The sequence below is a fragment of the Octopus bimaculoides genome, chromosome 4, assembly GCF_046866305.1.
Source record: "Octopus bimaculoides isolate indiv1 chromosome 4, ASM4686630v1, whole genome shotgun sequence".
Lineage (NCBI taxonomy): Eukaryota > Metazoa > Mollusca > Cephalopoda > Octopoda > Octopodidae > Octopus > Octopus bimaculoides.
This window is the reverse complement of record NC_142931.1, coordinates 78,331,522-78,346,521: the sequence shown is the minus strand read 5'-3', so window position 1 is coordinate 78,346,521 and position 15,000 is coordinate 78,331,522. Positions and strand designations below refer to the sequence as shown.

The 15,000-nt window shown below is 33.6% G+C and overlaps 1 protein-coding gene across 2 annotated transcripts in view; it reads left to right on the top strand.

Annotated features, from left to right (window-relative positions):
* Positions 1 to 15,000, top strand: part of LOC106876164 (uncharacterized) — a 197,982-nt gene that overhangs the window by 98,302 nt on the left and 84,680 nt on the right. The window contains exon 1 of one of the 2 annotated variants that reach the window (XM_014924590.3): positions 286 to 1,740. The exons of the other annotated variant lie outside the window; for it this stretch is intronic. Within the exon in view, the coding sequence (XP_014780076.1) occupies positions 1,615 to 1,740 (126 nt within the window). The 5' untranslated portion in view covers positions 286 to 1,614. Of the gene's footprint in view, positions 1 to 285; positions 1,741 to 15,000 lie in introns of those variants that run through there. 2 annotated transcript variants of the gene reach the window in all.

Sequence of the window (15,000 nt, the reverse complement as noted above, 5' to 3'; positions counted from 1 at the left end):
CACAGACTTACACTTCCATGCACACCCGCATGCACATACGCGTACACATATGCAGACATACACGCATGCACACACTTATGTACACGTATACGCATGAACATGCACATAGTCACATGCACATGCTCTCTTACCAGACACACTCATACAAGTACCACACACTCTGACCGAACATTATTATACAAAAACCTCTCCTATCTCCACACGATCTACACACACACACACACACACACGCACACACATGCAAACACATAAACATATATCCATAATTTATATATATATATATATATATATATACAGAGACAGAGAGAGAGAGAGAGAGAGAGAGAGAGATAGGTAGATAGGTAGATAGATAGATAAATAGATAGATTAATTGATTGATAGATAGATAGATAGATAGATAGATAGATAGATAGATAGATAGATAGATAGATGGATTCACACAAGCAGACATATTCATACAGGTAACACACACCACGCATCCAGAGTTTACACTGCAACGTCAACTTATATAGTTTAGCACTTGCCCCTTCCCCCAAATTTCCTCATCTTAACTACTGCATCACCACATCCACACGCATACATGCGCACACACAAACGCGCGCGCACACACACACAGAGTGTCATATTTAAACACATACTGGCGTATGCAAGTGATGCATCTATGCTTTCTGTTACTCTCGGTGGTGCACCAATGCACGTAGTACAATGTATGAACAATGTATGAGGATTTTACGGAATGCAGTATTGTACTATAATGGATTTCAGGCACTGATATGCATACATGCATACACAAAATTATACACACAAATGAAAATATATTTATAAATGCATATATACATATACATATATCACTAGAAAGATAAAACTTAAACGTTGCTTGTTTGGGTCTTTTCTCTACTCTGTGATTATCACTTTATTTAATTAATTGCTGATATTTATATTAATTAATTAATTAATTATTTAATTAATTAAATCTATTTGTTTAAGTTCTGAAGATTACTGACACCGTGGTTATTATTGTCATTATCAATATTATTATTGTTGTTATTATTTATTTCAAAAATACTCTCAGAAGCAACACGTCTAGCACACACGGGCCCACACACACGCGCGCGCGCACACAAATACACACACACACATATACACACACACACATACAAACAAGCACCTATACATACGCTCACACATATGGTTGTGGATCCACAATACCAATTTCAGTCCGTGTCCCTTAATGCCAATATCACCCCCACCCTATTCTCATCAGCATCATCATCAGCAGCAGCAGCACAAAAAACATTAACAACAATCCAAATTTTCTTAAGATCGAAACCTAGAGAGGGTCATTGGATAATGTAGTCCTGGATATATTTCTAAACAAGGTGAAGGTGGTCATTGTTGGAATGCTTTGATCATAGATCTGTTTAAACAAAGGTAATCTAGGACCAAAACAGTAACAACAAAATAACTATATCCCACAATACTTTATTATCATCATCATCATCATCATTTCCATCGATCACAGCTGCCTTCATGTTTTTTATTTTTGTCATTTAAAAAGACAAAAGAGAAATATAAAGAAACAGCTTTATAAGTTGTTATTATACGGGACAAAAAATGCTAAATAATTTTAACATTGTGCCCCGTGTCAGATATTACTGTACACAGCACACCTGGGTGTCCGTCTGGTTGGAACTGCTTTTATATTCAAATTTAATACTTGCTTGCCATCCTCAACGACAGGTAAGTTTTCGTTTCGTTTACTTGCTTTTTATTTCATTTATTGGGATGGGTTGAATTGATGGGTTGGCAGAAATAATAGCATGTCAGTCAAAATGCTTTGTACCATTCATTCTGGGAGTTTACAGTTTGAGTTCAAATTCTGCCCCGGAAGTTAACTTTGCCTTTCGTCTTTTCAGTGACGGGAAAATAAAATACTAGTCGAACACTTAAAATTCGACTGTAATTAGTAGAAATACTATCTGTAGATTTGTTAAGAACAAGTCTCCTCAAATCGCAAGAATCTTTCTTGCAGAACACAGGATGGGATTTTCTGCAGGTCGATATCGCGAGTCTCAATTTCAATGTCCTTCATTCTCTTAGGTGGCCTATTAGCTGTTATGTTACGTGCAACAATACCGCTGGAACAACTGTTACCTTCGTGTTCTACAAATCTTCCTCACTTTGGTTAGGTCCCAATATTTCTCAGTTCCATGCTATTATCGTATGGTATTGCAATGTCTATAATCTTACACTGTTTTCTTCTCTTTATTGTTCTCTACGATTATATGTCATCTCCTTGCATTATCTATATGGTCAGTCTCCACAAAGAAATCTCACAAAATCAAATCTTGCAATTATTATTATTACTATCATTATTATTATTATTATTATTATTATTATTATTATTATTATTATTATTATTATTGGCGGCGTGCTTGCAGAATCGTTAGCAGCCAGGCAAAATGGTTAGCGGTATTTCGCCCGTCTTTACGTTCTGAGTTCAAATTCCGCCGAGGTCGACATTGCCTTTCATCCTTTCGAGGTCGATAAAATAAGTACAAGTTGAGTAATTGGGTCGATGTAATCGACTATCCCACTCCCCCCAAATTCCAGGTTTTATGCCTATAGTAGAAAGGAATATTATTATTGCTATTATTGGCGTCTAGCTGACAGAATCGTTAGCACGCTGGACAAAATGTTTGGCGTAATTTCGTTCATCTTTATGCTCTGAGTTCAAATTCTACCGAGGTTGACTTTGCTTTTCATCCTTTCAGAGTCGATTAAATTAGTATTAGTTAAGCGCTGGGGTCGACTAGACTGCTCCCCTCAAATTTCAGGCCTTGTACCGCTATTAGAAAGGATTATTAGTATCGTTATGTTTGTCTGGTCTGAAAGGAACGATAGATGTGAGGATACCACCAAAAACATCAGATATAGTTTAGTCAGACGTCCCTTTGTGATCTTATATTTTGCACTCAACAAAATGATTTGGGACTTACGAAAGGAGAGCTTTATATTACTGAAAACGTATGAAACAGATGCAAACTAAAAGTCTAAAAACAAACATGGACATTTAGGACAAAATTATGAAAATGTTTTGGAAAGGCAAAGAGTTAATGAATGTGGTGATGTCCCTTAACTTTCTAATCTCATATTTCTTCAGATGGTGTTTTGGGTCGACTTCATATTTTTTTCCACCTTTCCACAGTAGATGAAATAAACAACAGTTTACTGGTCACTCGACTATATTATCATATTGGAGTTATTTCCCTTGTTTCTTGTTTCTAAATTATAAAAAAAAAACAACCTGAGCAGCAGTTTCTTGACTACTAATTGCTAGAAACATCGAAGGTGAACATTTTCCAATAAGTTTTATTACATATATATATATTTGCGACAAATACAGGAGTCGGTCCTCATAACTGAAACGCAACCAATTTTGAACACCAAATACACGTAGATGAGGGCCTTACAATTGCCCATGGTTGCATGTGTTGTTCACACATATGATGCGGAATATGAACGTAAATAAATTAATTAAAAAGTCTTTATCTGATCTGATATAAACGAAATTGTTACAAACACACATATGGACGCACATACTTACATATAAGCACGAACACATAAGTGCGTGCACACATATGAGCGTGCACACACTCACATGCTCATACCGAACAGTTTCGAAACAACGCCAAAACAACGCCAAAACAACGCCAGATCATACATTCAAAATAAATGGAAGTGGAGAGACAAGTTACTGAAGAGATTGCAAGAGTGCAATGAAATAATTTAACAAAAAAACTATATAAATTAATAAAGGACTGAACCAGTGCGTGTGTTTATTACCGGCATAATGCCTCTCCCAAGGTTTAATTGTATATATATATATATATATATATATATATATATATATATATATACACATATATCAAATCGTATCTTATTTATAGTCTGGATCTTATAAATTTGCCTTTGGGAAACATGTGAATAAAGTTTTTACTTGTAGGTAGCTGGAATCCGGAAATCGGGAAAACTGGTGATACTTTACTTTAGTGACAATAAATTTATAACGCAAGGATCAATATTAAAGTTCAATAGGTTCATTTGCTATGAGAGGAAAAGACTAACGTTTCGGAGTTAGGGAAAGTGGTGCGCTTCTCTTCCCCTTTCATCTCTGTATAGACAACTTACACACACACACACACACACACACACACACACACACACACACGCACGCACACACACGCACACACACACGCACGCACACACGCACACACACACACACACACACACAGACACACACACACACACACACACACACACACACACACACGCACAAAAAACAAAATTAGTATTTTAAAGTTTTATATAGCATACATATGTTTCTATAAATTGCTTGTCAAAATTACGCAATTTAAATGACTCTATCGTACTGTGCAATCGATTTACTTCCTCCGCATTATCAGCACTTCATGTAGCGGAAGACCCAGAATGTCCCATCTGCAATGTAAGCGACTCGTTCCGTCACTGGGATGGTACTCTAACTATCAATCCCGAAAGAATTAAATGCCAATTTAACCTTAGTGGGATTGAACTTCAAATGCAGTATCCTGGAATAAATATTGCAAAAAATACTGCCAACCCGTTAACGACTCAGCATACATATCTAGGCAAGAGTTTACACAGATACGAAGGGTGCTGAAAAGTTTTGGGCTTTAAGGGAATCGCGAAAGGCCTGCTTAGAGACCTGACCATCCGAGTTCATTTACAGGGCTTAGAAAAACTGAAGGACCGCTGCACTAAGTGTATGAATCTGACGGGAGAATTTGTTGAGTAAAACCATAATTAACTTCTTTTACCCAAAGTAGGAACTTTTCAGCACCCTCCCCATATGTCCATACATACATACATACATATGTATGCATATGTGATATGTGCACGTGTGTATGTCTCTCTCTGTCGCCACTGCTTTAATATTGGTGTTAATTTGTTTATGTACTGGTAACACAGGCACACACGAGCAAACACACAAAATAAAAACAAAGAGGCCGAGAATAAGTATTAGGGTCGATTTGTTCGAGAAAACCATTGAAGGGAACGCTCCAGCATAACCGCAGTCCAATCATTGTAACAATAAAAGAATCATATATATATATATATATATATATATATATATATATATATATATACACACAAATACATACATGCATGTATATATATATATCTGTCATACCGGCCATGACGAAGGGAAATAGCCCTGAAACTCGAGTCGCCTTTATATATTTATATTTATATATTTATATATTTGATCCTTTATATTGAACACTCAATATTTCATCTACATTCAATACTTTCTTTCATGGTGCCATCCATTTTTATTTTATTTTATTTTATATTATATATTGTATATTATATTATATATTGTATATTCCATATTCTATACCCCACATTGGTTCTGCAGGAATATAAATAAAACATAAAAAACAGACAGTGTTGGAACTCTTTTAAACTAAATAATATATTCCTCTATACACAATCATACAAAAAAACCCACCTTTTTTGTATTTATTTTTACTCGCATATATATATATATATATATATATATATATATATATATATATATGTGTGTGTGTGTGTGTGTGTGTGTGTATACATATATGTACATACATATATATATATGTATATATATATATATATATATATATATATATATATATATATATATATATATAAATTCAATAATAGGACGAATTCTTTTACAAGAATTTATCAAGTAGCTAGCGTGAAAAAAACCTCATAAGGGAAAAAATCCATCATTTATTCCCGAAATATATATTTATATTTATATAAGGGCATTACTATACAATAATGCCTTACGCTATGAGGGACTCTAAGGTCAGACTACCATAAAAAAGCTTTTTATGGTAGTCTGACCTTAGAGTCCCTCATAGCGTGAGGCATTATTGTATAGTAATGCTCTTATATAAATATATATATATTTATAGATATATATATATACATATATATATATATATATATATATATATATATATATATGTATATATATATATATATATATATATATATATATATATATATATATATATATGCATATATGGGTACAGGCCGTCACAAAACGTAAACAACATGAAATGCGAAGACAAACTTGGGTATGCGAACAACGAGAGAAACAAATGGAAAACAAGACAAGCAACATATAGCAATGTCGTTAATTGCTTGAAATGAGGAGTAAATGGACAGCCGACAACTGATGAAGGGCCCTTCTTTATGTTACTTGTCTTATTTTCCATTTGTTTTTCTCGTTGTTCACATACCCAAGTTTTTCTTCGTATTTCATGTTGTTTACGTTTCGTGACGTCCTGTACCCATATATGCATATATATATATATATACACATGTATATGTATATATGTACATATATGTATGTATATATGCATATATATATATATATATATATATATATATATATATATATATATATATATATATGTGTGTGTGTGTGTGTGTGTGTGTGTGTGTGTGTGTGTGTGTGTGTGTGTATGTATGCATGTATGTATGTATGTATGTATGTATGTGTGTGTGTGTATATATATATATATATATATATATATATATATATATATATATATATATATATATGTATGTATATATACATCTATATATCTATATATATGTGTGAGAGAGAGAGAGAGAGAGAGAGAGAGAGAGATGGCGAGAATTACAATGAAATTGCAATAAATTGACCGGTTCCTTTGAAAGGTAAACAGATCAACTTATTACATCATTTAGGCGATTCGTTATGAGATTTTTACCCATACTCCGACGAAACTTCATTATTTTTTTTCCTTTCACTGAAGCTGCTTTCCAATTAACTGCGTGATTGATCCATTGATCAGTGCTTAATTGACAAAGTTTGCTATATTGATTACCATGTTACATTCATCGATAAGGTTATTTCTATTTCATGTTTATTTTTGTATCTGTTGCTTTAATTATTTGAGGGACTAAGTGATTGTTTATTACAGTTATAGAGTTGCAATATTGATTTTATCATCGTAATAACTGAATAATTTGACCTCATATTCCGACTGCCTCATTACTTAATTTTGCACCTATATATATATACATGCGCGATTCTGGGTATGTATTTATGTATGCACATATATCTATAAGTATATATCCATTTATCTACACACACATACACGCACGCGCAAACACGCACACACAGGCATATGTCTGCGTCTATGTCTACTCGTTAGTACTTTGCTATCTAAAACAATTAGAACAAGAGTGGTACAAGGTATTTGGTCAGACTGGCATGCAAGGGACGCTTAAGCTTATGTTTCTGTATTTATCTATCTATCAATATGTCTATCTGTCTGTCGCTAACTCTGTCTCTGTCTCTGTCTCTGTCTCTATTCCTCTCTGTATGTATGTATATATGTATGTATATATATATATATATATATATATATATATATATATATATATATATATATATATATATATATATATATATATATATATATATATATATATATATATATATATATGTATGTATATATGTATGTATATATATGTGTGTATATATATATATATATATATATATATATATATATATATACACTTTATTTTGGGATTTGGTTTAAATAAATGAGTACATGAGTGGAAACTTTACCGGTGAGTGTGTTCAATAATAAGGCACTAAGAATGACTCACCAGACACAACAATATATATATATATATATATATATATATATATATATATATATTATTTTGTTTAAAAGAGTTCCAACTCTGTCTGTTTTTTATGTTTTATTTATATTCTTGTAAAATTAATGTGGGATATAGAATATGGAATATACAATATATAATATGGAAATAGATGGTACAATGAAATAAAGTATTGAATGTTTTATTGAATATATGGAATATGTCTTATTGAATATATGAAATATTGAGTGCTCAATATATATATATATATATATATATATATATATATTGTACATACATACACACACATACATACAAGCATACATATTGAAAAATATATGAATATATATATACACATATATACACACACTCACACACACATACGCACGCACACACACACACACACACACACACATGTAATCATATATATATTGAGACCTAATAAAACTTTTAGCATGCTCTACGTTTTATTCTGTACAGAACATTCAGAAACCTGATGCATTTTATTTATCGTATTTGATAAATAAATAAAAAATATCAAAACTACATATAGATTTTTGAAATATTTAAATTACCTCTATTCTATTTTATGAAGACATTTCCAGAGTACAAGTTTGTTTAAATCTCGTTCAATAAATTTTTTGCAGGCCGAGATAAAAAAAACAAACAAAATGATTCATAGTGTAACTAATCGATTAACAAAATGTACTTTTAGTGTGTCATAATATCGCTGCCATTGTATATACGCCATGATGACAGACATACCGAAAATTATAACTTCAATAATATATAATTTAGCATATATTTTAAATTGTAAAGAATTCTCTTACTAATATTTTTCGCAAGCCCAGATTTTTTCAAGGTCTTTGCAATGAAATGTATGTATATGTGCGTGTGTGCGTATGTGTGTGTTTGTATATATATATATATATATATATATATATATATATATATATATATATGTCTGTATGAGCTGGAGGTTAAACAACCTTCTAAGGGATAGTAAATATCCAGTATACTACTGGATATTTACCTGCGTATTTATATCTAAGTGTTTACTATTGCAAGGCAGTATTGCAATTGAATACTAGGTATAAGTGGGGGTATATCAGAAACTTACCCAGTATTTATAAGGCAAATAAGAAAATGGAGAGGATAAGCAGTCGACAGGCATTAGCCTGTAAACAGTTAATTATGTCTATTTATTGATTGATTACAATCATGTGTAAGTGATTCAAATAAACGAATGAAGTAACCAAATAAGCAAATAAGCAAATGTATATTTATTTATATATTTATTGACTAATTTATTTTCTAATTTCATTCGTTTATTTGGATCACTTTTTCATATGATTGTAATCTATTAATAAATAGATATAATTGAAAGTTTACAGGCTGATGTCTGTCGACTGTTTATCCTCTCCATTTTCTTATTTGCCTTATATATATATATATATTTATATATATATATATATATATATATATATATATATATATATATATATCCATACATATGATATTACGTATGATACTACTACTGGATAGCACAGGGTAAAATCTGAAGGTGGACGAGCTTTATGTTATACACTCCTACGTTCTTCACAGAATATACCATAACTATAGATATAAATATATATATATAAATATATATAAAAACATAATTAAGGGATCAGCAAATATTTGCTTCACCACATACCGAAGATCAGAAATAGCAGCTAAAAAAGCTGCGACTCCAACAGATAGCATTACTTGTAACTCACAAAGGCAAAAACAAGAAGAAAAAAACAATGAAAACTAACCATTCCGAAGTTAATCGTAGACGCGTTTCTGGATCATGTGTGATAAATACTCAATTTCCTTCATCAATACGATATTCCAGTAGTAAATTCGACCATGCTAGCAAACTGTGCATGCATGAACGAGTGAACATTCTACATCGACACAAACCTGAAAGCATAACCGAATCTACCTCGGCCAGCCAGTCCACTATCCTTCTCTCAAGAAATTACCATGTGCGTGACAAGCAATACCGCAGAGAATCTGCGTTTACTAACAGGGAGTGAATAATTATTACAAATTAATAAATTGATAAACCTTTACCCTTTTACTTTGTATATATATATATATGCATGTATGTATATATGTATGTATGTATGTATGTATGTATTTGTGCGCGTATCTTTGTGTCTGTGTTTGTCCCCACCACCGCTTGTCATCCGGTGTTGGTGGGTTTACGTCCCTGTAACCTACCGGTCCGGCAAAAGAGACCAATAGAATAAATACTAGGCTTTAAAAAATATTATTGGAATCAATTCATTTAACTTAAAATACTATTCTTCAAGGTGGTGTCCGAGCATGGCCGAAGTCTAATGACTGAAACAAGTAAAAGATTTTATATATATATATATATATATATATATATATATATATATATATATATATATATATATATATATAAGGGCGAAACCTGAGGTCCCATTCAAATCAATATCATTAAGAATATATATATATATATATATATATATATATATAAAATCTTTTACTTGTTTCAGTCATTAGACTTCGGCCATGCTCGGACACCACCTTATATATATATATATAGCTGTGTGTCTATGTGTATGTATGTGCGCGCGTGTGTCTATGGTGTGCGTATGTGTGCATCTTTGTGTTGACGAACTGTCTGACAACCAGTGTTGGTTTGTTTAAGTCTCCACAACTTAGCATTTCGGCAAAAGTCTCTGACTAGGATTTAAAATTAAGTATTATGATTGATTTGTTCCACTAAACCCTTGAAAGCAGTGCTGCAGCATGGCGACCGTCTATTGAGTGAAATAAGTAAAAAACAAAGCGTATATATAATTTTAATTTGATATTTCATCTGCATAAATCGAGATTTTCAACTGGCTGATAGTCATTTACAATATCAGTGAATACTATCTAGATAGCGTGTCGCCACCCACCTCCAGTCCAGTCACGCGGTCCAAGAAATTCAGATTGGGATCTCTACTTCGATGGATTTGATATCGCTGTAATTCCAGGGAATTACTACTTAAGGGGAGAAAATTGCTTCTAAGTTTATTTTTCATATTGAGAAATCATTAGCAATGAGTGAAAACAGCATACATATGTTTCCATATGATCATGTTAATTTTTTCATGAGATAAAATCCTTAAAGTCTCTGATAGCCGTGGATAGTACTATTTCGTCCGCTTTCTATACTCTTCACCACAAGATAACTTGAGATTTTTAAATTCGTTAATATAAATTCATATAAAAATTTTAAACGATCTAATTTTTTTATTCTTCTAATAGTGGAGAAAAAAAGGAAGAGAGATAGACATATAGGTAGAGGGAGAAAAACCTCTTGCATGTTATTTTTTTAAAAATATATATGATTCACTGTGTCACTGTATCGACCAGACTATTGAATGTTGTTATGCAACTCTGGTCACAAATCGCTTCCTCACCTTATTGTAGATTTCGAATGAGGACACTCCACTGACTAGATGATTAGGCCAACATTTCTTCCGAATGGAACGCCATTCCGTCGCAGGATTACTCATTTACAGCTGAGTGGATTCGAACAACGAAAAATGGAGTTCTTTGCTGAAGAACACAACACACTATCGATCTAGGAATTGAAACCACGATCTCGCATTCGTGAGTGCAACATCCTAACCATTCGGTCACGGACCCCCACAAACAAACACACACACACACACACATGCATATATACATACGTGCATACATACACATATACATACATGCATGCATACACCTATACATACTATATATATATGTGTGTGTGTGTTATATGTATATGTTTTTATGTGCTACTATTATAGTTTCATGTGCTGAGAACATGCCGAATAGTGTTTTATAACACATCTGGTGTCCCAGCATAATCATCAGACACTGCCTACATGGCATAACGAACTAAATAAATGTGTGTGTGTGTGTGTGTGTGTGTGTGTGTGTGTGTGTGTGTGTTGTTTTCTTTGGTATTGTTAATCAACTAGTTGACATACAGCAAAAACATTTATTGATAGTGGGACTCTATTCATAAAGTAAAGTGAAATTTATTGATATTATTGATTTAACTGGCATCTTAGTCAACTGGTTCAATAAGCCGTTAAGGGCGAAACCTGAGGTCCCATTCAAATCAATATCATTAAGAAAATAAATGCATGTATAAAACATATGCATATATAAATAAAGAAAATGAAATATAATTAGTAGCTGGAATCGAAATCTTTTTGGTGGTTCTGCATCAGAATCTAGAATGCTAAGCGAGCTTGCTAGAATTCTCGAATACTAGAATGTTAGAATTTCAGAATTCTTTGAGCATGAAATATGAATATTCATGAATAACACTACTTCGGAATACTCGCATCTAACAAATAGACTATATTTAAATATTCATGTTGAAAGAGAGGAGAGAGAGAGAGAGAGAGAGAGAGAGAGAGAGAGAGAGAGAGAGAGCATGTGTGTATTTTAGAGAGGGAGTGTGTGTGTATTGGAGGGGGAGTGTGTGTGTGTGTGTGTGTGTGTGTGTGTGTGTGTGTGTGTGTGTGTGTGTGTGTGTGTGCATGTGTTCGCACGTGTTTGCGTGTGCTACCAGCTATGTGTAATATATTTCAAAAATCAAGAAACCATAGTGTACTTGCAGCCTCAGAGGAAATCTTTGAGATTCAACCTCCTTGCAGCGGAAGCAAAGTATCTTTTGGCATAACTGCTCGAACAACAGCTGCTAAGTGGTTTCGTCGAATATCGAGGTATCCGACTTTACAATTCACTTAGCAACAACGTTGAGTTGAATAAGTTTATAGGATCATTTATTTATTTATTCATTTTTATCAATGGTTGCCTTACAAAATTTTCAACAAATGTCTGTGAATTATCAGCATTTCTTTAAAACTATAACGGCTCTTGCGTGGTAGACTTAACTTTTAATATGTTTCAGCACGACTACTAGATCTTGAGTGCATCTAGCGGAGTATAGTCTGAGTCTACAATCTGAAGATAACTTCTGCTTTTGCTACAGTCAGTCGGTCTCGAGGTCCAAACAAGGATCATGGACGCTGTTATTCTGCCTCTCAGAAGCAATTAAAAAAATCTACGAGAACCGTGTGTTACGAAAGCAACATAGTAACTAACTAGCCACAAAAGAAGCCTGTGTGGGATTGATCAATCATTCAGAAACAGCAGCCAAATATCCCTTGTATCACAGCTAATGTTCTGCGGTTGAGAATCACACTCTACTTTCAGATCATATCCTATTGCCCTACCGTAGGGTAGGATTTGAAAGAGGTCTCTACGGGCTTTATTTGACAGAAGGTTCTATATTTGCATGAGGTTTTCTGTAGCGATGACCGAACTGTTAGAAACAATGCGCAGAACATTTTCAAATCATCCCTACCGTACAACGGTATGATACGAGGGTGGCCTCCACGAGTTAGAGAAACCTGTGTAGTGATTTCAGGCCGCTACGGGGTTAACCAATATCCCGGAAATTGTGGTCAAATCTCTCTCAAATCACGCCCTATGGTCCTAGAAAAGGAAGGAGACTTTAAATAATGCGGTCGTGTCTGTGCACTGAGTCTGTAGTAAAAGACGGAGATGATCATGGCTGGAACGCATTTGGTTCAGAGATAAATAACAAAATAGAAACATGTAAACTTTGCTTTTCATTGTGATATATTTTTATGGTTTACTCTTACTGGCTGCTTTGTCGATTTAATGACCGTTACCTTTCACCAAATTTTCAAATCTTATATTAATTATGCAAGACATTAGTACCACTACTGCTATTGCTACTGCTGCTGTTACTGCTGCTACTGATGCTGCTGCTGTTGATGTTGATGATATTAATGGAAGTTTCTTCGTGTCCGAGGATCAGGAAGAAGAGGTACGTCTTCAAATGGTTATGTAAACCGATACTTAGCATGGCTTTAAACTGCATCCGGTAGTAGGGCCTTAGTTCGGAGGTTTCAAAGTTTTGAGGAGTGTGGAACCACCTCTTAGCCCCTTTTGCTCCAAGGTCTACTTTGACCCGGAGTAGTAGAACCAGTCAGGGTCCTGGTATGGGTTAACTAGCATGTTATGGATGAAACTCCAAGTACAAATAAACCCTCACTATCTTGTAAATGCAATGGAAAAGGAAAATTAAAAGAGAAGGCATGTCAAACTCGACAGGAAATAAAGAAGTGGAGTGCCTCAGGCGATTTAGTGTTCTTTTTGACACCCTTTCGGCCACTTTAGGGTAGATGGGTCTATCTGGCCCTGTAAAGCAATTCACCTATCAGAAAGCCACTCCATTGTAAAGCCGAAAGCTTGCTGGTCACCGCTGCCGTTTTATCTCGCAGAGCCATTGTGGTCAGACCTCTAAGTCTAAAGAATTGGATCGTGCTGCAGAGACCGATTCTCGCTTTAATACTACTAATCCACCGGCAAGAAGAAAAACCCTGCAGCCTCAATAATCGGTTTACTACTACTATTACTACTACTACTACTACTACTACTACTACTACTACTGCTGCTGCTGCTGCTGCTGCTGCTGCTGCTGCCACTACTACTACTACTACTACTACTACTACTACTACTACTACTACTACTACCACTACTACTACTACTGTAGATGATGTTAGATTTCTTTGTGATCAATAAAATCACCCCAGTGAGTCATAAGGCTTTGTTTTTTTGTTTTTTTTTTCAATATACACATTTTTTGTTCCAAGTCTTGCACGCTTGGTTAATGAGTCCCTCATCAATAGTTTCTCAAACAACGCGTTGCTTATGTTCGTTAAAGAAGTCTGATTAAATCGAATTATGTCAAGAGTTATCTACCGTACTGGCCATTGTCTAATGACTTTTTTCTTATGTATTTTCGAAAGTATATTTTTGACGATCACTCCAGTGAATATGCTAACATTAACTTAACTATTGTTTTTCTTTCATGCAAGTGGCGTCTCTGAGTAATTAACTTTAGTGATTTATCTGTCTATTATAAACATATACTCAGAGTCGGATTGGTGCAAGCGTTTCAATTCTTTTAGCCTTTGTGTCATGTTTATGAATTATTTTTTGCATCATTGCTGTTACTGGCCAGTTATAAATCATACATATATATATATATATATATATATATATATATATATATATATATATATATATATATACATATACATATATATATATATGTATGTGTGTGTGTGTGTGTGTGTGTGTGTGTGTGTGTGTGTGTGTGTGTGTATGTATGTGTATATG